General features: G+C 35.2%; 2 protein-coding genes across 4 annotated transcripts; both read right to left on the reverse strand.

Moving 5' to 3' along the window:
* Positions 1 to 6920: 6920 nt before the first annotated feature.
* LOC144841087 (medium-chain acyl-CoA ligase ACSF2, mitochondrial-like) lies at positions 6921 to 8991 on the reverse strand. The gene is made up of 6 exons (XM_078697269.1): positions 8821 to 8991; positions 8358 to 8489; positions 8166 to 8219; positions 7860 to 7972; positions 7185 to 7232; positions 6921 to 7056 (listed from the first exon to the last, which is right to left on the reverse strand). The coding sequence occupies exons 1-6, from the start codon at positions 8989 to 8991 to the stop codon at positions 6921 to 6923; spliced, it is 654 nt and encodes a 217-aa protein (XP_078553395.1).
* A 656-nt stretch (positions 8992 to 9647) lies between these two features.
* On the reverse strand, positions 9648 to 25861 carry LOC144839693 (medium-chain acyl-CoA ligase ACSF2, mitochondrial-like). Of its 3 annotated transcripts, XM_078695157.1 has the most exons (19): positions 25667 to 25861; positions 25272 to 25403; positions 25111 to 25164; positions 24672 to 24784; positions 24496 to 24543; positions 24263 to 24371; positions 23982 to 24074; positions 23646 to 23794; positions 23327 to 23418; positions 12114 to 12187; positions 11911 to 12012; positions 11665 to 11813; positions 11487 to 11541; positions 11217 to 11303; positions 10908 to 10960; positions 10199 to 10256; positions 10013 to 10081; positions 9829 to 9912; positions 9648 to 9788 (listed from the first exon to the last, which is right to left on the reverse strand). In XM_078695157.1, the coding sequence occupies exons 1-18, from the start codon at positions 25835 to 25837 to the stop codon at positions 9841 to 9843; spliced, it is 1680 nt and encodes a 559-aa protein (XP_078551283.1). In that variant the 5' UTR covers positions 25838 to 25861; the 3' UTR covers positions 9648 to 9788; positions 9829 to 9840. The 3 variants fall into 3 exon arrangements, 2 of the variants coding, with proteins under 2 accessions (XP_078551283.1, XP_078551282.1); XM_078695156.1 differs by having other exon boundaries at positions 9648 to 9912; XR_013611777.1 differs by lacking the exons at positions 9648 to 9788; positions 9829 to 9912; positions 10013 to 10081 and having other exon boundaries at positions 11459 to 11541.
* Positions 25862 to 26094: the final 233 nt, after the last annotated feature.

Here is a 26094-nt window from a genome sequence, read left to right on the forward strand (position 1 = left end):
AAAATGGTTCTATGATGGTACCGAAACGTCGATCTCTATTTTTGTCATTAAATTTTATATTGAGATTATATGGAGGGCGATATAAATGTATGCTGGTGGTGTTTCTGCGATGATTAATTATCTGAATAGGACAAGCAAAGTTAATTTTGAGAGTATTTTCTTTGACTATCAGTGAATAATAAGATATTCGTGAGGTTGAATTGATAATGTAAACTTTATTTTGGAACGATTTGGTTGTGCAACCTCATCATCAACATGAAATCAGCTACAAGCTGTATCAAATTGGATAGGCCTACTTTTATTACCATCGTCACCATTACCATTGTGGGCTATTTTCATTTAATTACGTAACAGCAGCTGATGAGGGTCAGTCAGAAATTCAACAGGTCGCTTTATAAGAAGTTATATTTTATTTAACCATGTATCTACATAACACCTTATTCTTCATAAGGCGTGTCTGGTAATTTAATTCGACCAATAGCCATCTCTTGTAGCTTCTTACGATCCACCTGTAAATAATAGTTACCGTACCGTAAACAGATAGTAAAATTGAATCATTCTATCCTATCATATCTTGCTTGCATCATCTTTTATAACAGAAAGAGAGTAGATATTAAGAGCTAATTCCCGTGGTATAATGAGTACGGCATAACATATCGCAAAAATAAATTCGTAGTATCGGTTTTATAGGCCTATTGACATAGTGGTGACGTAATAAACATATCGATATTCATAATAATAGTTTTAGAATGCCCAGGCCAATATTAATAAAACATTCAAGGATCAGGTCGCACCAAACAATACAGTACCTTTCCTGTAGCTCCAAATGGAAAAGAGTCAAAAATTAGGAAGTAAGACGGCTGGATTAAATCCGACATCTGCAATAGAAACGATTGTCGAAAAAATAATAATGTTGCTGCTCTATTTAACGAGGCGGAGCTGAGTTAAATAGAGCAGTCAATGTTGAATTATTATCATCATTCATCGAAGACAAAGCATTTACTAGTAAAAAGCTTAACATTTAATAGTAAGGTTAATCGTTAATTAGTAAAAAATAATGAACGGCACATGATGCGCAGTTAACCTATGAAATGACAAGGATACACTCGGGTGTATTTTCACAAAATAATCGACGTTTATTTATAAGTTGAAGTTTGTTACCTTCCCCTCAAAGAAAGTTTTCAGTTCTTCTTCGGTGACAGTGTACCCTTCATTTAAACTGAAATAACATATCACTTTAATATAATATACCATTCCTTTATTGTAAATCAGGACTCAAAACAATAAAATTATCAATACATTTATTTTGTTATTAACATTTTATGTAATTTTCTGGACATAGTTATTTTATTTCATTTTGCTGTAAATATCATCATTATTATTGTTATTATTCACAAATATTCCTTGTGTTGTTTTTGAGAGAAAGAAAATACTGTTTTATACGTTATTTTTAGTTTTGGGAGAAATGAAACAAACTTACGTAACACATGCAGAAACATCTTCACCGATCCTGTAATCTGGTATTGCTAGAGCCTGTCGGAATTATGAAAAACGCATTTTTAATTACAGTATTCTTATTCAAATGCTTGATATTTTCTTTCAACGTTAGGAAAATGCAATGAATTTAAATGATATTTCGTTGGTAAAATAGAGCTTGTTCGTGTTCTCCAAAGAGCGGTATTAAAAATCTCGTAGTTAAAGCGTGGTTCCCACTAGAGACGCAACACAAGCGAATTGACCAATGCCAAGCCACTTTTCGAATAATCCATCGCTTGCGATTGGTCAAATCACTTACGTTACGTCCTTGCGTTGCGTCGCTAGTGGGAACCAAGCTTAATGAAGACAGATTGGCAGAAACACAATGATGTTATGCACTTACCTGAGCATTTTTTATGGCAGGATGAGATATTAATACATTTTCCACTTCTGATGGATGGATATTGGAACCACATCTAAAAATTGTGTCCTGCAATACAGTAAGTTTAATATGTTAATCGCGATCGAGTGAAACATGCTTAAACAATCGTATATACATAAATATTTATCTGTATTTCAGTGTCAGGGTTGAAGATGTCTAAAAAATCTTACTTTTGAGGTCGGGACCTTTACTGGTTTTCTGAAATTGTATTTGACAAACAGAGGCAGATCCAGAATAAATAAATAAATGGAAGGGTCTCTGATCCGCCTATACTGAAAACTGTAGGCTCTATTAGTGCTTCATATAAAGTTGATAACAATACCTGAATTCGACCAACCATTGTCAAGTATCCATCTGCATTTAGCTTACCAACATCTCTGAAAAAAGCACGATTTACATTTAACTTCACTACTTTTTCATTTATTTATTAGACCCAAATTATATTATATCAACTTTATTTGACTTTGTATATACAGTCTTATACTAATTTAGTAAATATAAAGTTATGATAGTACCCCGTTTTAATCCATCCGTTTTCGGTGATTTTCTCTTTTGTTTTCTCAATATCACCATAGTAACCTCTGAACGCAACCGGGCTTCGTAACCATATCTCTCCTTTGTCTCCCACTTCTACGGGACGTCCTTCTTCATCAACTATTTGAATCTAAACATGTAGGATTTAAAATAGCTTCAGTGTATATTACAGTGAATTGAAACATAATATAGGGGATGAAATAATCTGAAAAAAAGTAGGGCCTTTACTTCAGTATTGGGTACGGTACGTCCTGTTGTATTCCAAACATCCTGACTGTCAGTGTATGTCAATGAACTGATGGTCGTGGTTTCTGTTGATCCATAACAATTATGGCGAGAAACGAAAAAGCGTTTGTATTGTCACAAAATTTCAAATGGTTTATAAGCATTTGAATACGTCATACATACCAACAAGCGAATTCCAAACTTTTCGTTCATTTTGAAAATAACAGCTGGTGGAATCGGCGATCCACCGGCAAAACCTTTTATAAAAAAAAGATTTTTTTTTTTTAAATGCGGCTTATTCTCCAAACATATTCTAAATAAATATTTTAAAAAATAGTCATAAGATTTACCTTCTATGGTAACTGAACGTACCTGATTTCAATGAAGACAGGTCGTACTTATCACAAATAGGATTATACACAAGATTGATAACACCATCAATACTCAACGATAAAAAGGTGCATCTAAAAAGAACAAAATGTGCATCTGCTGAAAATAGCATTAATTGAAATACAGTACATGATTCAGAATACATACGCAAGGAACGCCCACAATTTTGAAAAATAAGCAACGTCTTCTGCACATGCGCCGTTAAGCCGACTATCGCCCGTCCCGTTCCGTTAGTTTAGACTACCTTACCTTTCTGCTTCGACAGCTTGAATAAACTTTTCAAAGTTGTAGGTTGGTGAACAAAATACGGAAGTTGTACCGAACAGAAGTGGCCCTACTTGACTCAGTTGAGTTGTCAAAATGTAAGCCATGTTACCGACCAATGCTATCTTGTTGATCTTTAGTAGAACAAATATTTGATAGGCCTACTAATAAAAGTATTATAATAATTGTAATTATCTATATATTAATGCTACTAAATTTTTCGCGTAATTTTAGGTATCACTGAAAGGTAGGCCTACGTGCTAACATTTGGCGCACTTATGTTTATTGAGGGGCCGCACACGATAGGCTATGTCACTTTCCTGAATTTTAAGGATAAACACTAAAAAAAGGCAAAAAATAGCAGTAATTTGACGTCTCAGCGACCATGTTACGTCACTGTATAAACTACGCATCCTCCTCTGTTGTGTACCGCCATGGCCGGATCTACAAATACCATGCCGGGCCGCTAAATAAACAAATGATCGCGCCGTTGAAGTTTTAATTAATTACACCTATCCTTGGAACAGAATGTTTTTGTAAATCACGGTTTGGCTCAGTGAGCAAATCGCCGTGACCATTGATATCAATGCTTAGTAAAGTTCGAGTTCAATCCGCGACATGTTATGTGTAATAATTAAGTATCACCGTTTAAAGCTAAAAATCAAAACTAAACCACAATGTAATTACAAAACTAGCAAATAAGATACGAAAAAATACACACACAAAAAATGAAAAAAAAAACACATGAAAAAAAATGTAAATGAAGAAACAAAAAAAAACACACACACACAAATAAAACGAATCCAAATAGCCTAGGTGTCGTGTTTCCACAAAATAAAAAAATAAATAACGTTTTGGGTCATTGTTTCATTTTTGAGCTCATTTTATGGGTGAGGGGAATAAACAAACATGAAATATACAAAAATGTAAATTAAAAAAACACACAAATAAAACGAATCCAAATGACTGTCGTGTTTCCGCTAAATATCAAATATCAACGAAAAATACACCCAAAATGTTTGTGTCCGAGCGCATCATCTAATTTCGACTACTTTTTGTGTTGAGTCCGTAATCATTGTTATTATTCCAATACTTCACATCTTAATTCGATAACTTACCAATTCATATTTTATCATTTAATAATGTTTTAATCTCTGCCGACTGATTGACAGAAGTCTGTCCCGCTCATGCACGTTGTCACTTTCTGAGGCGCACCCCAAACCCAGTATTGCTTTCATTTGTAGCTTACAGATATTTCAAAGTAAAGGAATAGGCCTACTCCGTGTATAACAAAATCAATGGCCGTAAGTAGTAAGTAGGGGCCGGGAAGCGATTTTTTATTTCGCAGAAGTTGGGGAAGATAGTTAAGTTCCTAAATATAACTAAACCTAACCCTCTAAATAATCTCTCTCTCACTATAAAGTAAAAAGAACTTGCTCATCGGATTCGAACCCCATACATCGACATGTAAAGTCCATAGCCTAATCCACTCGACCACACAGACAGAAAACCTTTGTATTAGTGAATTATTAGCTCATTTCTAACATAGCTTATGGACATGATTAATGAATATTCATGTTTATTTTGTGACGTCTCCGGAGGGGTCCCCAACTTATGTACGAAAAGAAATATCGTGGCCGGGAAAAGTACGCTTTTATTATACTTAATAATCATGCCATGCGAATTATTATTAAGGTAGACAAACTGAGCGGAGCACGGGTTTCTGGTAGACCACACTTTAATTACAAAAGTAGCAAGTACGTCAAATCTCCCATACACCACGAAAAACACTTTTTATACTTTCGTTATGTGTTTGCGCGCATCATCTAATTTACACAATTTTTTCTTTAGCGTCTTTTATCTTCCAGTCAAAAGTCAAAGTTCTATATCCACTGTACTATTACTTTAATTTTTAAGCCTACATATATTGAAGTGAAGGAATAGTGTGTAACGTAAATACAGTAGTTCCGAATTTTATTCGTGATACAATTTGTTTTTATTTTAATAATTTGTCAAAGTACTTTTATCAAAGTGCGCTGTTATTATACTTGCTAATGCAAAGTATTTAACAACATATTAAGGCAGAAAAAGACCGTGCGGAGCACGGGTTACTGTTAGTTATAATGATTATCGTAGTGTGGTTTGTGTTTAATTGAGTATCTTATTATTTCTGCATGAAATATGTGACATCCTTTGTACATTGTAAATGTTTTTAATGAATGAAAAGAATGAAGATATAAATATATAATTATAATCGTTTTTAATCTTTTTCTCTACTATCTCCACCCCCTCTCTCTCTAGATAGCTAAATAAATAAAATGTTTTAACCTACTTGCTTTTCATCAAATTGATCTCGTAGAAAGAAATTGCCATTGAGTGTCAGGAAATGAGTGTACGGTACCAATTTCGGTGATCCAGTTGTGCCATATTGTAGAAAAACATTGTAGAAAATCACTAGACTTAATAGAAGGGAAGGTATACTATTCTATTATATTACATTACATTACATTTTGTTAAGGTGGCCAAATACTGTACGAGCTTTGCTCTTTTTTGGTCATCCTTCCATTTTTGCATATATTCATTACACTTGTTTATATTGGAAAATAAACACTGAAACTGAAACTGAAACGTAGCCTATGTAAATACGTGAACGTGATTGGTTGAAACTGCATCACATGACTGCGAGGATCGTAAATCGTATATATCCTCGAGTACGATGATATTGACCGAGTAATTTTCGCGTAATTATCGTGCCCTGTCATTAAACATATAAAATTCAGTAAATTCTCGAGTACGATGATATTAACTGTGTACTTTTCGTGTAAAAACACTCGCATTTAGCGATAAATAAACAAAAGTCATCTACTGAGACTTAAACTCGAGAAGATTAGTCCACATAACCACGATACAACGTTTTACCCGCTGTGCCACGCAACTTGCTCGAAGAAATTAATCAATTAAACTATGCATACATCGCGCCCTCATTTGTTTTTAGCCCTCTATAGACGCGATGAAAGACCGTTTGTGATTTATCAATACTCCTGGTGGTAGTAACCTGGTACGCGCGGCGCGCTGAACATCCGGTGATTCGGCTCCTCGAAGAAGACGAATTATTATTTATTCGGTCTAGCCTACCTGATAATAATATTATTAATGTAGGCTTATTGATTGAAATTCTTCTGTTAATTTAAACGACCTAGGCCTAAGTGAATATTTTATTGCCAAGGAATCATTAATTAGTAATTATCTGTATATTATTCTTCGCAAGGTAAGGTGAATGCAACGCCTAACTAGGCAGGCTTATTAATTACATAAAGGAGGCCTAGGCCTAGGCCTAGGCCTAGCTACCCGACCCAGTTGTTGTTGTTGACTATATAATATAACAGCGCCTTTTATATTGGTAAAATATAAGATTTGACATCCCTCGGAGGAGAATGATATTGTGTTGCTACGCGCTTCGGAAAATATATTTCCTTGAACAAAATATCATTCCCTCGGGGATGTCAAATCTTATATTTTACCTCTAATCAGGCAATATCTGTATAATATCACACATTAACCAAGATGTGCAATATATGTATCCTTAAAATTATGTAATCAGGCCTATATTTTGTACCGTTGTCATGGTAAAATGGCTGACGTCATTAATTGTAACTTTCTTAGCCGCTTTTGCTACTTCTTCCTCACATCCAGAAATAGATATATCATCAAAATTCAACATTCCGCTGAAAAAAAAACAGAAGAGAAAAGTTACTTTAATTAATTTAAAATTAATTAACATTAAAGAAGAACATTAGGCCTAAACAACCAAAGGTTCACTTACTTTTTGTTACAATATGCCTGAAGAACTTACCTTTTATAATTTGAACCTGCACCTATTACTTTTTTCAAGTAAGGGAACCTAGAGAAATCATATGAAACAGTGTATAAACAATAATGTGAAACTAGTCTAAATATAGTAATAACTAGAGGGTACTCCGAGAATACAAACCTCCGCCTACTGTAAAATTCCCCTGCATAAAATGTCCCCGGGAAATATATATATATTTTTTAATTGTTTTTTTTATTAGTTCTAAGTGTAAATAGGCTAACTGCACACTACAAAGTTGTGGATGAGAGTTTGGTGTATCCAGCCTCTTACAGTTGAGATCGCTGGTTCAAGTCCCGTTGAGGTTGTTTTTTTTTATTTCTTTTTTTTGTGGACCTTGATCTTTGACCCTGACCCTTCAAAATTTAACCACAATTATATGATGAGTCATTGATCATTGTGGTGAGAATCGGTGGTCTCTAGGCAGTAAAATAGGTTTTTGTTAGTTGTGACCTTGACCTATGACCTTTTCCCGAACTCGTCCGAGCTTTTGGGGCATAGATCATTGTGGCCAAATTTGGCCAGATTCGGATAAAAATTGTGGCCTCCAGGCTGTTCACAGACACACACACACGGACATACCCACAAACATACAGAGGTGAATAATTAATGGTTCGAAATACAGTGTGTATACAAATATATTCCAATTGTATTACTCACTGTTTTGAATTCAGGTCACCTGGAATACTTTCACTAAACTCTGGAATCATTTCACAAACCATCGTGTAAAGTGTGTCCGGACTGCGAGTTATGAACAACGCTTTGCACGATACCTGTAAATAATATGATCATTAACATTATTTCAGAAAATAATTTCCATATAAAAATCCACTGAAAACAAAACGGAAAACGAAATAGAGGCACCTTACAAGTGAATATGTTAGTAAAATGGTTTATGGATGTGTATTACGGGTATGGTGAACATACATCAATTGGTAAATGAATGGAACATTATAAAAGTTATACCTGTGACATTACTTTCGTTAAAGTTTGAAGAGTATGACCAATTAGTAGGAAAGCCTGAAAAAGGGGTAAAAAAATACTGTATTATACAGAAATATATAAGGTTGTCACGGAATTTTGAAAACAGATACTAAATTAATATCAGTATCAACATTAAGAATTTGATTCATTAAAATATATGAAGGGTATACCTACCACACCGACGCCTATAGCTTTCGCTGCACCTGCTATAAGTGGCCATTCTATGTGGTTAGCGCCTATAACAGCTATACGATCACCACGACGAAGACCAAGTTTGAGTAGGAACCCGGCTGCTAAGTCTATTACCTGAAAGAAGTATTCATATTTTCAGGTAATAATTTAAACGACTCTTTCTCACCAAAATTAGATATGAATTAATCCGTTAGATTGAAGAGCCAGCACATTCAACACGTTGTCTTTAATTGAAGGAAAACGTGTGCCTTTGGCGGCCAAAATTTAAACAATTTCAATAATGATAATACTATTGTCATTAATGTACATTATACAGCTTGGTAAGGGCGTTTAGCGCGACGCAAGTAATTTAGAACTGTCGCTTGTAATTGACCAGTTTACTTCTATTGTGCCTACGTTGTTGTGTTGCGTTTAAGGTAACCAAGTTTTAGAAACATTTTCTCACCCTTTTCTTGTATTCAGCAAACGTAACTCGTTCATTATCGCTGACAAAAACAAACATTTCTCTGTCCGGATTTTTCTTCACTCTCTCTTCCAACATTTCGTGCATTGTCAGCCCAATAAAGGGCTTCAGACTGGGGGTATGGACGTAGCTCTTATTTTGCGACAGGGCCATTGTAGAGTCTAGGCAACTTAGGAACGTTTAATTTCACTAAACTAAACTAATAGAACTAGACAAAATTTTACAATACGATATACGGTAATTGAAAACCAGCATATATTGTATTAATAAATAATAATAATCGATTTTTGGTCAAATTTTCTTCCCAATAAACATTTAGTATTATAGGCATTCGTCCAAAATAGCATAATAAATCGTTTATATAATTTTTGTTTTTGAATTGAGATGCAATTACATCTTCTGTAGATATTGTTTTGTCTTTCGAGATTATGTGGAACTAGGCTTTGAAAAGGTTTGATGACGTCAACACACAAATAAGTTTACTGCATGAATTGATAAAATCAAATGACTTTAGTAATATATTGTAATATAGAAAAAAAAATGCACAGAAACTAATTATCCAGTCATACAAATGTATTAAAACTTTACAGCTTCGTTTAAGATGCTTGTTTAACAACGAAGCGATCATTGTTGAGGGTGATATCAAATAGTGAAAAATAATGCGAATTTGTCTGCATATATGACGTAATAATTTATTGATATAATCAATATTTTTTTCAATCATTTGTTTCTGTTACCCATAATCATTACCAATCGTTCCATTGTATGCGAGATGTGAATTGATAAGGAAACATTGTCTATTATCTTTCGAAGCTTGGTTGTGCCAAGGCAATCTAAATTAAAATACCAGCATACACTTTGACTGTAATTAACGTATGCTTCGATACTACAAAAGACTTAATCTACACTACTAAATAAAGTATTTAAAGTTAATTGTATGTTTCATAATGCTATAATAAATAATTACTATGGTTGATTTGATCATGCAACTTTACATTTACTTTATTCAGCATAAGGAGTTTCTGGTAATTTAATTCGACCGATAGCCATCTCTTGTAGCTTCTTACGATCCACCTGTAAATAATAAGTATAGATTTAAAATTACATTTTCCCTTCTACAGTATACTGTAGTAATGATAAACAATGGGCTGATTGTGGTCTAATTATAACATACCTTTCCAGTAGCGCCAGATGGGAAGGAGTCGAAAATTAGAAAGTAAGACGGCTGGATTAAATCCGACATCTAAAAAAAACAAACAAAAAAACAATATATATGGATTTTCAAAAAGGATGATGGGATGTTCCAAGAATGTGTGCCATCATGTATTGTGCTTGTTATGTGATAACATAGGATAGTTACCTTTCCCTCAAAGAAAGTTTTCAATTCTTCTTCTCTCACATTGCAACCTTCATTTAAACTGAAATAATACATCGTAGTTTAGTTATTAGAAAGTTTAATAAAATACAAACGGTAAATGAAATTATGTTATCACATATAATATACCAATTTAATCTTGTCTTTTATTCAGAAGACTTTTGAATATTCTGAGAAAAATAAAAAATGAAGATTTGTATAAACGAACAGGAGAGATTGAGTGGGGTAAGGATGTAAAGAAATGAAGGCTGACATGGTTTGGTCATATTGCTCCGATTAAATGAAAACTCAACAGCTAAGATCGCTCAGCGAAAGACCAAAAGCGAAAACAACATGGATGGCAAACATGAATAAGATCATTACTTTTAACATGTTGACCTATACACTAGTCTGGGCTCCAGACGGGAGTTTTGTCTTAATATTAGTAAAAATAAAAACATTTTTGCACATATGGCGTTTCATACGTGTATTACTTGATCAGACAAAAATCAAAACGACGACGTGTGGAATGACATAAAAAAGACAATAAATACAGACTTGGAGCATGTCTAACCTATTATACACATGCTTGCTAAAAAACGTATAGTGGCGATTGGCGTTTAAGATAATGATTTATTGAAAACGCTTATTGAGATTCTTTAGGCCTATTGTATAAAATAATTTTAATTTTGGTAGAAATAAAAATAATACTTACGTAACACATACACATACATCTTCACCGACTCTGTAATCTGGAATTGATAAAACCTGAAAGATTTAAATTTATTATTTTAATACTGTAATAATAATAAGGCATTTGTCTTCAATGTATTTGAGCGTGGAGGTTTTTTTCTGAATTCGGTTAAGGTAATACAATTATTCAGTGCTTTTTGCGAAATTTAATCAAACTTGTTTTTTTCGCCAAATTGCGGGAAAATTACCTCGCCTACTGGAGGTGTACAGGTACGTATGTGCAAAAGGCATAGTACAGTACAAGTAGAAAAGTTTATGAAATAAACTGTACCTGCGCCCTGTTTACAGCTGGATGAGTTATTACTAAACTTTCCACTTCTGATGGATGGATATTAAAACCTTTTCTGATAATTATGTCCTGAAAATAAAGTGTATTGAGTGATTTACTTTATTTGATCAAAAAGTAAAACAACGTTTAAACACTTTTTCCAATGGGTTCTACAAGGTACTGTCCGAGATCAATTGCAAAATTCGCTTAAACTGAGAGTGATAATCCATTTCCAGTATTAGTACCTTGTTTGCAGCTATTTAATTCGATTACCTTTATTCTACCAACTATTGTCAGATAGCCATCTTCACTTAGCTTACCAACATCTCTGAAAAATATAATTTAGAAAAATGTGCTACCTAAGTATTCACATATTAGACTACATTCTGTCAAATTTTAATTGATTTATAATTTATTCAATATTAAGTAAATTTACAAGTTGTGATAGTACCCCATTTTAATCCATGCGTTTTCAGTGATCGTTTGCTTTGTTTTCTCAATATCACCATAGTAACCTCCGAACGCAACCGGACTTCGTACCCAAACCTCTCCTGTTTCCCCCACTTCTACGGGACATCCTTCTTCATCAACTATTTGAAGCTACAAAATATAGATTTTATTCAATATTGTTGGAGTACATTACAGTAATGGGATGAACCACTGTTCGGAAAAAGATAAGATCTACACTTGGCCTTACTTCGGTGTTTGGTACAGGACGGCCTGTTGTATTCCAAACATCTGGACCATCCTCGACTGTCGTTGAGCTGACAGTGGTTGCTTCTGTAGCCCCATAAGCATTCTGGTGTCAAAAGAAAAACAGACTTTCGTTATGCTATGTTGCTTTTCAACGCTTGCTTTCAAGTCATCAGTGAAGTTCATAGCAGCGTATACAGTACGTACCAACAGACGAATTCCACGCTTTCTGTTCAACTCCAAAACAACACCTGGTGGAATGGGCGAACCACCTGTTATACCTTTAGTTTAAAAAATAATAAGATATTTGTTCAGCTGTAAGAACCTGAGTGTGTGCCTGTGAAGTGTTTGAGCCGCCACCCGTGCAGAATGCGTTTGGTGTGTGACACCACCAATCGGACGCTTTTTTATTCATTATTATTTTTTTTTTTGCCTTGTGTGGGTTCGTCCCACGTTTATTATCATACTCTGTTATAAATATTATATTTTTTAAACATATTTTTTCCTCTCGTTTATATCTTACAATGTTAAAAGTAATTGTAATAAAAACATTGCATTCGTTATTTTACATTTAAATATATAAAATAATTAACAAAATGCCTAATAAAAGACGATAAAAATTGATTAAAAACGTACTTTTGACAGTTGTAATTATTCTATAATGTTCGTGTTCGGGTAGAGAGGCTATAAACTCAGGGGAGGAATATAAAATACCCTTCTTTTTTCACCAAGACAAAAATGAATGAGATGAGTAAGAAGAATGCAAAAGTTTGAAGAATAAGGTATTTAGAATGGATAGCATGGAATGATCTATTTAATGAAAAGGTTAGAGTCCATACACTGTGCAAATCCAAAATAGTATTTTGGCTCTGTGTGTATGTGAGACGCTTCATACCCGGATGTAAAACTGTTATATATATATATATATATATAAATTAATTTGAAACGATAAAGATGAGGAAATCTGTGAGAATGAGAAAAAGTCGCCCCAACCGAGACTCGAACTCGGACCGCCTGCTTGATATGCAGTTGCCCTAACCATTAGACCACTGGGGCTTTCATGGTATTGTTCAAACTCGATTGGATAGCGACTCTTTAACACTCTCGGCGTGGTACGGCGGAACAGCACTAGTCCTCAGTTGTACGCACGCGCAACAGAGATCAAATTGATACAACCTCATCTTTCATTCAGTATTTTTATTCACGAGGCGGGATCTCCGAAGAGATACTTTTATATATATAAACACATTAGGCAAAGAACATTAATTCTAAACCGCCCGGTAATATACTGAAATTTAATTAATTAATTTGAAACGATAAAGATGAGGAAATCTGTGAGAATGAGAAAAAGTCGCCCCAACCGAGACTCGAACTCGGACCGCCTGCTTGATATGCAGTTGCCCTAACCATTAGACCACTGGGGCTTTCATGGTATTGCTCAAACTCGATTGGATAGCGACTCTTTAACACTCTCGGCGTGGTACGGCGGAACAGCACTAGTCCTCAGTTGTACGCACGCGCAACAGAGATCAAATTGATACAACCTCATCTTTCATTCAGTATTTTTATTCACGAGGCGGGATCTCCGAAGAGATACTTTTATATATATAAACACATTAGGCAAAGAACATTAATTCTAAACCGCCCGGTAATATACTGAAATTTAATTAATTAATTTGAAACGATAAAGATGAGGAAATCTGTGAGAATGAGAAAAAGTCTGTATCAAATGTATCAATTTGATCTCTGTTGCGCGTGCGTACAACTGAGGACTAGTGCTGTTCCGCCGTACCACGCCGAGAGTGTTAAAGAGTCGCTATCCAATCGAGTTTGAACAATACCATGAAAGCCCCAGTGGTCTAATGGTTAGGGCAACTGCATATCAAGCAGGCGGTCCGAGTTCGAGTCTCGGTTGGGGCGACTTTTTCTCATTCTCACAGATTTCCTCATCTTTATCGTTTCAAATTAATTAATTAAATTTCAGTATATTACCGGGCGGTTTAGAATTAATGTTCTTTGCCTAATGTGTTTATATATATAAAAGTATCTCTTCGGAGATCCCGCCTCGTGAATAAAAATACTGAATGAAAGATGAGGTTGTATCAATTTGATCTCTGTTGCGCGTGCGTACAACTGAGGACTAGTGCTGTTCCGCCGTACCACGCCGAGAGTGTTAAAGAGTCGCTATCCAATCGAGTTTGAACAATACCATGAAAGCCCCAGTGGTCTAATGGTTAGGGCAACTGCATATCAAGCAGGCGGCCCGAGTTCGAGTCTCGGTTGGGGCGACTTTTTCTCATTCTCACAGATTTCCTCATCTTTATCGTTTCAAATTAATTAATTAAATTTCAGTATATTACCGGGCGGTTTAGAATTAATGTTCTTTGCCTAATGTGTTTATATATATAAAAGTATCTCTTCGGAGATCCCGCCTCGTGAATAAAAATACTGAATGAAAGATGAGGTTGTATCAATTTGATCTCTGTTGCGCGTGCGTACAACTGAGGACTAGTGCTGTTCCGCCGTACCACGCCGAGAGTGTTAAAGAGTCGCTATCCAATCGAGTTTGAACAATACCATGAAAGCCCCAGTGGTCTAATGGTTAGGGCAACTGCATATCAAGCAGGCGGTCCGAGTTCGAGTCTCGGTTGGGGCGACTTTTTCTCATTCTCACAGATTTCCTCATCTTTATCGTTTCAAATTAATTAATTAAATTTCAGTATATTACCGGGCGGTTTAGAATTAATGTTCTTTGCCTAATGTGTTTATATATATAAAAGTATCTCTTCGGAGATCCCGCCTCGTGAATAAAAATACTGAATGAAAGATGAGGTTGTATCAATTTGATCTCTGTTGCGCGTGCGTACAACTGAGGACTAGTGCTGTTCCGCCGTACCACGCCGAGAGTGTTAAAGAGTCGCTATCCAATCGAGTTTGAACAATACCATGAAAGCCCCAGTGGTCTAATGGTTAGGGCAACTGCATATCAAGCAGGCGGTCCGAGTTCGAGTCTCGGTTGGGGCGACTTTTTCTCATTCTCACAGATTTCCTCATCTTTATCGTTTCAAATTAATTAATTAAATTTCAGTATATTACCGGGCGGTTTAGAATTAATGTTCTTTGCCTAATGTGTTTATATATATAAAAGTATCTCTTCGGAGATCCCGCCTCGTGAATAAAAATACTGAATGAAAGATGAGGTTGTATCAATTTGATCTCTGTTGCGCGTGCGTACAACTGAGGACTAGTGCTGTTCCGCCGTACCACGCCGAGAGTGTTAAAGAGTCGCTATCCAATCGAGTTTGAACAATACCATGAAAGCCCCAGTGGTCTAATGGTTAGGGCAACTGCATATCAAGCAGGCGGTCCGAGTTCGAGTCTCGGTTGGGGCGACTTTTTCTCATTCTCACAGATTTCCTCATCTTTATCGTTTCAAATTAATTAATTAAATTTCAGTATATTACCGGGCGGTTTAGAATTAATGTTCTTTGCCTAATGTGTTTATATATATAAAAGTATCTCTTCGGAGATCCCGCCTCGTGAATAAAAATACTGAATGAAAGATGAGGTTGTATCAATTTGATCTCTGTTGCGCGTGCGTACAACTGAGGACTAGTGCTGTTCCGCCGTACCACGCCGAGAGTGTTAAAGAGTCGCTATCCAATCGAGTTTGAACAATACCATGAAAGCCCCAGTGGTCTAATGGTTAGGGCAACTGCATATCAAGCAGGCGGTCCGAGTTCGAGTCTCGGTTGGGGCGACTTTTTCTCATTCTCACAGATTTCCTCATCTTTATCGTTTCAAATTAATTAATTAAATTTCAGTATATTACCGGGCGGTTTAGAATTAATGTTCTTTGCCTAATGTGTTTATATATATAAAAGTATCTCTTCGGAGATCCCGCCTCGTGAATAAAAATACTGAATGAAAGATGAGGTTGTATCAATTTGATCTCTGTTGCGCGTGCGTACAACTGAGGACTAGTGCTGTTCCGCCGTACCACGCCGAGAGTGTTAAAGAGTCGCTATCCAATCGAGTTTGAACAATACCATGAAAGCCCCAGTGGTCTAATGGTTAGGGCAACTGCATATCAAGCAGGCGGTCCGAGTTCGAGTCTCGGTTGGGGCGACTTTTTCTCATTCTCACAGATTTCCTCATCTTTATCGTTTCAAATTAATTAATTAAATTTCAGTATATTACCGGGCGGTTTAGAATTAATGTTCTTTGCCTAATGTGTTTATATATATAAAAGTATCTCTTCGGAGATCCCGCCTCGTGAATAAAAATACTGAATGAAAGATGAGGTTGTATCAATTTGATCTCTGTTGCGCGTGCGTACAACTGAGGACTAGTGCTGTTCCGCCGTACCACGCCGAGAGTGTTAAAGAGTCGCTATCCAATCGAGTTTGAACAATACCATGAAAGCCCCAGTGGTCTAATGGTTAGGGCAACTGCATATCAAGCAGGCGGTCCGAGTTCGAGTCTCGGTTGGGGCGACTTTTTCTCATTCTCACAGATTTCCTCATCTTTATCGTTTCAAATTAATTAATTAAATTTCAGTATATTACCGGGCGGTTTAGAATTAATGTTCTTTGCCTAATGTGTTTATATATATAAAAGTATCTCTTCGGAGATCCCGCCTCGTGAATAAAAATACTGAATGAAAGATGAGGTTGTATCAATTTGATCTCTGTTGCGCGTGCGTACAACTGAGGACTAGTGCTGTTCCGCCGTACCACGCCGAGAGTGTTAAAGAGTCGCTATCCAATCGAGTTTGAACAATACCATGAAAGCCCCAGTGGTCTAATGGTTAGGGCAACTGCATATCAAGCAGGCGGTCCGAGTTCGAGTCTCGGTTGGGGCGACTTTTTCTCATTCTCACAGATTTCCTCATCTTTATCGTTTCAAATTAATTAATTAAATTTCAGTATATTACCGGGCGGTTTAGAATTAATGTTCTTTGCCTAATGTGTTTATATATATAAAAGTATCTCTTCGGAGATCCCGCCTCGTGAATAAAAATACTGAATGAAAGATGAGGTTGTATCAATTTGATCTCTGTTGCGCGTGCGTACAACTGAGGACTAGTGCTGTTCCGCCGTACCACGCCGAGAGTGTTAAAGAGTCGCTATCCAATCGAGTTTAAACAATACCATGAAAGCCCCAGTGGTCTAATGGTTAGGGCAACTGCATATCAAGCAGGCGGTCCGAGTTCGAGTCTCGGTTGGGGCGACTTTTTCTCATTCTCACAGATTTCCTCATCTTTATCGTTTCAAATTAATTAATTAAATTTCAGTATATTACCGGGCGGTTTAGAATTAATGTTCTTTGCCTAATGTGTGTATATATATATATATATATATACCAATGAAAAGACTTAAAATAACTTTATACATCAATATTAAAATATTTGTATACCAATTCAATTAAATATATATACATATTATACATATACTCATCACAGGTACAGAAAAATTCAAAACGATAAAGATGAAAAAGTCGCTAAAATCGAAATTCGAAACCGGAACAGTTTGCTTGATATACAGATTTTTCTTAACCTTTATAGTAGAGCAGTTAACGCCATAAAAATAGCCAAGTTGTGCACTTTATTACCAAAGCATGAAACTTGCCACAAAGTTTCTTTGATGTATATAGATTCAAAATATCGGGGGGTGCCAAGTTTCCAACGTCCGGTATGGCGGCCATCTTGATTTCAAAATGGCCACCATAAAAACAAAAAGTGTTCATATCTTGGCAACTATAAACAGTAGAGACTTGATTCTGGTGTTAAATTGTTCACAAACCACATATTTCTATTTGCTCTAATGAAAAGTTTCGTAAAAAAATGACCGGAAATGACGTTTCTTCCAGTTTGACCTTTGACCTCTTATCTGTATATCTCAGTAACTACTGATCATTTTCAATCGATTTTGGTGTCATTTTGTTCACAATAGAGACATTTATATTTGTAGTAATGAAACATTTTCACATAAAATGACTGGAAATACAATTTATAACCTTTGACATATATAATTATGTGAACATACTGTATGTAGTTTACATTGGTATAAATGCACCTAATTTTTTTAAACTAAATAAATGACACTTAATGCAAAAATGACCAGGAATTATTATTCTGAATTTTTGACTTTTGATGTGATAGGATAGGCGTAAAGTATGACAGATCACTGAGAAACAGCAATCACTGAGCTCATCTATGCCGACTTGTTTGCTAAACTGTGATGTGTCAATCGTTCATCTTTTCTTTTTTTTTTAAATGTATTATACCATATGGACAATTGTCTGAAATAAAAGTTGAATTGAATTGTTAGATGCCATTTGGAAATATTTTTGATGTAAAGTAGCATTCTTTCGTTGGCCTCTTTGATGCTGCATATGAGACAAGTTCGGAAAGTTCTCATTTTCAAAGTACTTACTACAAACTTATCCTGCATTTGTGCAGTAGACCTACTTTCATTAGTCAGAAACTCAGATAATTCTTGTTCATTTTCGTTGCATCTAAAAAAATTTACTCAATTTTTATGGAAATGGGCCTTTGCTGTAAACCATCTGAATCCTTTTCCTCGATTTTCTCTAGTCATTGATTTTTTAGCAAAATCCGAACCAAATCAATTCGTAAAAGACATCTCAATATAATTATTCAAGTAATCCTCAAATTAGTGACATGGACCTACAGTACAATATACTGTTCTGTACAAGACCTTTTTAGGCATCCACCTGTGGACTTTCACTTTGAAGGTCTTGGTCTCATAATCATACAAGAAACAATGTCTGATTTAATCAATCAAAGTAGTGGGTCCAGACAAAGAAGGGGGTGTAAGACCATCCACAGACAAAGAAGGGGGTATAAGACCATCCACAGACAAAGAAGGGGTATAAGACCAACCACAGACAAAGAAGGGGTATAAGACCATCCACAGACAAAAAAGGGGGTATAAGACCATCCACAGACAAAGAAGAGGGTATAAGACCATCCACAGACAAAGAAGGGTGTAGGACCATCCACAGACAAAGAAGCGGGTGTAGGACCGTCCACAGACAAAGAAATGGGTGTAAGGCCATCCACAGACAAAGAAGGGGGTATAAGACCATCCACAGACAAAGAAGGGGTGTAAGACCATCCACTCAAATAAAGGGGTGTAAGACCATCCACAACACAAAAAAAGGGGTGTAATTCCATCAACAGACAAAGAAAGGGGTGTAATACCATCAACAGACAATGAAGGGGGTCTAAGACCATCCACAGGCACAGAAGAAGGTATAATACCGTCCACAGACAAAGAAAGGGGTGTAAGACCATCCACAGACAAAGAAGGGGGTGTAGGACCGTCCACAGGCAAAGAAGGGGGTGTAAGACCATCCACTGACAAATAAAGGGTATAGGACCACTTACAGACAAAGAAGGGGGTATAAGACCATCCACAGACAAAGAAGGGGATGTAGGACCATCCACAGACAAAGAAGGGGATGTAAGACCACCCACAGAAAAAGAAGGGGGTGTAAGACCATCCACACACAAAGAAGGGATTATAAGACCATCTACAGACAAAGAAGGGGGTATAAGACCATCCACAGAGAAAGAAGGGGCTATAAGACCATCCACAGAGAAAGAAGGGGGTGTAAGACCATCCACAGACAAAGAAGGGGTGTAAAACCATCCACACACAAAGAAAGGGGTGCAATACCATCAACAGACAAAGAAAGGGGTGTAATACCATCAACAGACAAAAAAGGGGTATAAGACCATCCACAGACACAAAAGGGGTATAAGACCGTCCACAGACAAAGAAAGGGGTTCAAGACCATCCACAGACAAAGAAGGGGGTGTAGGACCATCCACAGACAAAGAAGGGAGTGTAGGACCATCCACAGACAAAGAAGGGGTGTAAGACTATCCACAGACAAAGAAATGGGTGTAAGACCATCTACAGACAAAGAAATGGGTGTAAGACCATCTACAAACAAAGAAGGGGGTGTAATACCATCAACAGACACAGAAGGGGGTATAAACCATCCACAGACAAAGAAGGGGGTATAAGACCATCCACAGACAAAGAATGGGGTATAAGACCATCTACAGACAAAGAAGGAGGGGTAGGACCATATTAACCAAGGAAGCATACAAAAAGAAGATGCAATCAAAATAGGCCTACCACTTGGAAAACAATAAATTGTAGAATAACTGAGGCTTGATTGTTGAAATATAAAGGGTTCTTTGCAAGGTCATTAATAATATATTGATATAAACACGATCATCATACTATTCATTTGACATTCAAATACAGTCAATCTCGAAAAGAAGCTCATACTATCACCTTTTCGAGGTTTTATGGTATTCCATAACATGTATGTTATTTTCTCTGTCAAACTATTAAAACTTTTAGCGAATCAGAAGGTGCCAACATCATTGAACTAATGGTACCACCAAGCACAATGTTTACCAATTTTATGTACTATATACAATTTAAGTCCATTAATCATTTAATATAATTACGCCTATCAGGTCAAAGTTCAAAATTAGGTGCATTTAAGACCAACAAAAACCACATACAGAATATTCACATAATTAAAAATCAATAAATAAATGTCAAAGGTCATAAATTGTATTTCCGGTCATTTTATGTGAAAATGTTTCATTACTACAAATATAAATGTATTTATTCTGAACAAAATGACACCAAAATCGATTGAAAATGACCAGTAGTTACAGAGATATACAAATACAAGGTCAAAGGTCAAACTAAAAGAAAGACATTTCCGGTCATTTCTGGACGAAAATTTTTATTAGAGCAAATAGAAATATATAGTTTGTGAACAATTTGAGACCAGAATTAAGTCTCTAATGTGTATAGTTGCCAAGATATGAACATTTTTTGTTTTTATGGTGGCCATTTTGAAATTAAGATGGCCGCCATACCGGACGTTGGACACTTGGCACCCCCCGATATTTTGAATCTATATACATTAAAGAAACTTTGTGCCAAGTTTCATGCTTTGGTAATAAAATGCACAGCTCATGTCACTAACTGCTCTACTATTAGACCTCTGGGGTTTTTATGGTATTTTTCATCTTCGATTGGATAGCGAATCTTTTTCATCCTCGTCGTATTACGGAGATATATAGATATATATTTATAACTATCAAAACGTACTAAAAAAGTCTAACAGTTTTTCTTTTACGTCAGCCCATTTTTGCTCAGCTTTGATAAAGTTACATGCGTGTTCATATTCTAGTAAATTGGAAAGTTCCGTTTTATGTACGTTCCATATTGTTTGTGAAACATTTTATTCCTTTAATAAATTATTATAGGTAAAACATGACTTATAAATACAAAAATAGAAAATAGAAATAAGTTCATTTATGAGTTTTCTGTTAGTATTCCCTGTAACAATGTTTACCCAACTGGAAAATTGATGGCGTGTTTCGTTTGCAGGGAAACACGTTACAATCATTAAATTAAACTTTCTCCAGACTGGTTGAATTGTTTTACAAAGAAATATCATATGTTTTTCATTTTCTATTTCAGTTTTACATTTTTTCCATAGGTCAGTTTCCACTAACTTCCATAATTTCAGCTTTGCACTACATGCTAAAATTCTGTGCAACAGCTTGAAATTAAATTGGCAAACTTTAACTATATGTTTAGAGCTAACAACTTTATTAAACCATATTTTTATGCCAATTTAACTCTCAACACCTAATTCAAATTCCCACTTTGCTTGAGATATTGGAATGAATGCTTTGTTATTAACAATGTGTCTATATAAAATATTGAAGATTTGTTTTTCTTATAAAATAAACCTATATCTAGCATTTACATTTTCAACAATTGGTGATGTTACTATTTGTTTCCATTTATTCTATGAAACCATTTTCTTTATGAATCAACTTGGGAAGCAACTCTTGGTATGTTAGTATTATGTTAGTTCATTATTAATAATGATATCATTTATTGTTCGGAATCCCGAATTTAACCAATTGCTAATGTACATTGAATTACCTTGCAGAGTTATATATTTATTTTCCCACAGCTGTTGAGATTTGATTTCATTTGCAGTTAGTGGTTCTGAACTTAATAGCTTAATAGCCTCTTGATCCAAATCAGTTTTAAAGACTTAACTAAAACATTAAAATCTACCATGTTGAGACCCCGTCTTCAATTTTATTGATAAGCATTTTTCTTTAAATTGTTTCCTTTTTCCTCCCAATAGGAAATGAAAAATTTCTTTTTCAACTAGATGAAAAATATGTGTAGGTACATCTATAATACTGGCGTTGTATATAAGAATAGCCAGTGTTTTAATAATTGTTATTTTCCCAAGAAAGGATAAATATCTTTTTTCCCATAGTTTTAATGTATTTTTCAAGTTAATAATTTTGTCATCCCAATTTTTTTGTTCACAAGAATTGGTATTATAGCCAACATATATTCCAAGAAATTTTATTTGTTCCTTCGTCCATGAAATATTGAACGGAGTGGAGTTACTAAATCTACTTGAACCAATCCAAATGCCTTCTGTTTTTTTTTTATTCAATTTTAGACCTGATATGTTACAAAACGTTTGTATTTCATTAAAAAAAAATTTCTAAACTGCGTCCTTCACTTGTGAAAATTACAGTATCGTATGCCAATTGTGCAATTTTTACTACATTATCATTGTTTTCTGTACTTGGTAGTTTAATACCTTTGCAGTGTCGATTTTCTCGTATGTTAATTGCCATGATGATTGCAACTAAAGTAAATAACAATGCGGACAATGGACAGCCCTGTCTTACTCCACAGTTCATTTTAAAAGTTTTGGATTTCCAACCATTATTAGTTATTTTACACATTGTATCTGTGTAAATTATTTGTATCCATTTTATGAATGATTTACCAAATCTAAATTTTTCCAGAACTTTGAACATTAGGTTTCTGTCTATTGAATCAAAGGCTTTGGCGAAGTCAAGGAATATCATCGCACCTGGTATATTTTTATCTATTGTATAAGTTAATAAATCTTCCACTAATCTTATATTTTCTCCTCCAAATCTTCCTTTTATATAACCCTTTTGATCGAAATTTATTATTGATCCAATAATTTCATGCATTCGGTTAGTTAGGGCATGTGCCATAATTTTATAGTCTACATTAAGTAAAGTAATTGGTCTCCAATTTTCTAAATTTTCTCGATCTCCACATTTAAATAATAAATTAATTATTCCTAAACGTTGTGTGTTAGATAATTTATTTTGGTCATAACAATAACTTAGTGAATTGCATAACATCATGTATTTAACATCATCCCAAAATGCTCTGTAAAATTCCACACTTAATCCGTTTTTGAACCACTCTATTCTAGATCTGATATTTATTATTATTTTACAGATGTACTAACTGTATATTATTTAGGCCTACCTGATTTTAATGAAGACAGGTCGTACTTGTCACAAATAGGATTATAGGCAAGATTGACCGCACCATCTATCATCAACAAGAAGGAGTTGCATCTAATAAAGAATATCACATCATACATTTATTTAAAAAAAAAAGAGAATTCGTAGGCTAAGCAGGACACCCATGGGCACGGGCACGGGGCAACTTCAGATTAATAATTGTCTGTGTGGCCTTTTTTCACTTGTGCGTCAGCCTCGTGACGTCTACTGACGAATAGGAAACAAAATATTTACCGTCTGAACTGCGCGCGTATGGATTTACATTAGGGACTAAAATTTACCTTTCTGCTTCGACAGCCTGAAGAAACTTTTCAAATGTGTAGGTTGGTGAAGGAAACACTGAAGTTGTACCGAACAGAAGTGGTGCTACTTGACTAAATTGCGTTGCTCCAACGTATGCCATGTTGCTGATGCATGCAAATTTATTTATCTAGTATAAAAATGATCCTAATAATCATCATTAATGCTTTAGTTGTAATAATCAATATTTTAGTTTTCATCATCATCATCCTCTTTTTTCACAGCAACATCTAAAACCTTATACCTTTTCTTCGTACTGTTAGTCACGTGACAATTCACAGTAGAGGACAGAGATAGAGATATCAATGTTAACTTACTTGTTTCTCGTCAAATTGATCTGGTACAAATATATTGTCATTCAGTGTCAGGAAATGCGTAAAGGTTGCTAACTTCGGTGATCCAGTTGTGCCCTGTGGTTTAAAAAAACATAGATCATAAAATCACGATTTCTGAAATCAGGCCTCCAACGATTATCGGTTAAAACTTTGTTCAACCTCAACTTGAGATTATCTAACTAATTATTTTTGTCTTTGGACTTTGTAAATCTTGAGAAATGTCGAAGCGTTTTGGTTAAATCCATAATAATATATGACTGTACCGATGTCATATTGAAATGGCTGACGTCATCAATTGTGACTTTCTTAGCCGCTTTTGCTACTTCTTCCTCACATCCAGAAATAGAAATATCATCGAAATTCAACGTTCCACTGAAAAAAAATATAATGAGGCTCTATAGGTGTATTTTATTGACAATATATACAGTATAATTATATATATTTTATTTACTCGGTGTCAGGAATGTAATCTTGTACGTAAATAAATATTGTTTACCTTTTAAAATTTGAACCAGCGGCTATGATCTTCTTTAAATCGGAGAACCTATATAGAGACCAGTATACAAGTTTAACATAGTAGATGTAATAATATGTATAGGCATATGAAAATTAGTGGTTCGTAATGTAGAAGCTATTTACATAATATTTACATTATTTTGTTATTATACTCACTGTATTGAATTCAGGTCACCTGGAATACTTTCACTTAACTCTGGAATCATTTCACAAACCATCGGGTAAAGTGTGTCCGGGCTACGAGTTATGAACAGCGCTTTGCAAGATACCTGTTAATACATGTTGGTGGATATTTATAGCCATGCATAATAGATGAAAGGAATTATATTAGAACTTATTTAGCCATCAAGTTGTACTATACATTACAGTTATCTACCTTGTTTGTGCCAAAAAGCTTTTAGCACCCACTGCAATATAGTTTTAATGAAGATGTATGCACCCTCCTATTCTAAAACATATAATACGGTTGTTTGTATTCTAAATTGGGCGTTCCATACCTATTCCATAACCTGTTAGCAAAGTGTAAATTTGATTCATTATTATATTGTTTTAATAATTGAAAACGTAATGAGATACGATGATACTTATGACATACCTGTGTCATTATATTCTTAAAAATTTGAGGAGTATGACCAATCAGCAGATTAACCTGAAGAAAAAATAGATATTTTATTTTAAGGATAAATATTTCACGGTTTAAAATTAGGCCCACAGTAAATTTATCGTTAGTCGAGATACCATAGCTATGGTACCTACCACACATACGCCTATAGCTCTCGCTGCACCCGTTATAAGTGGCCATTCTACGTGGTTAGCACCTATAACAGATATACGATCACCACGACGAAGACCAAGTTTGAGTAGGAACCCGGCTGCTAAGTCTACTACCTGAAATAAGAATGAAAGAAATGGAAATATTTCAGATTTAGTCGACCTACACTTCACTAAACGCAAATGACGAGTCACGCTCTACGCGCTCCATTGGAACGCTGCAGTGCTTATTCATTGGCCACCACTTGTTAATTTAATTTATTAAGGGACATCTATCATGATATTGCAGTGTTCTAAAACAAAAAGGAGAAATTGTTGTTTGTTAACATCTACTATCCGTAGATCTTAGTAGCCTAATGTACATTTAAACAGTTGCTCACCCTTTTCTTAAATTCAGCAAAAGTAACTCGTTCATTATCGCCGACAAAAACAAGCATTTCTCTGTCCGGATTTTTCTTCACTCTCTCTTCCAACATTTCGTGTATCGTCAGCCCAATAAATGGCTTTAGACTGGGGATGTGGATGTAACTCTTTTTTCGCGACAAAGCCATTCTAGACAACTGCGGAGTATTGATTCTAAAATTGACAGTGTAATACGCAATCCTCCTGTACTATAGATCTCGTGTGTTTCGAACTACCGACTATACATTGTCATGGTTGAAAGAGTTTAGTTATTGTCGTGACGGCCATTTCAATTAAATATTATTTACCTCGGGGTAAATATAAAGGTAAATCATTGATTAAAACGTCGAGGTGATCAAAGGGTTTTGACACGATACATTTTATAGATGGTTTGACGCGACAAATA

This window comes from Antedon bifida, chromosome 4 (genome assembly GCF_963402885.1).
Source record: "Antedon bifida chromosome 4, ecAntBifi1.1, whole genome shotgun sequence".
NCBI lineage: Eukaryota > Metazoa > Echinodermata > Crinoidea > Comatulida > Antedonidae > Antedon > Antedon bifida.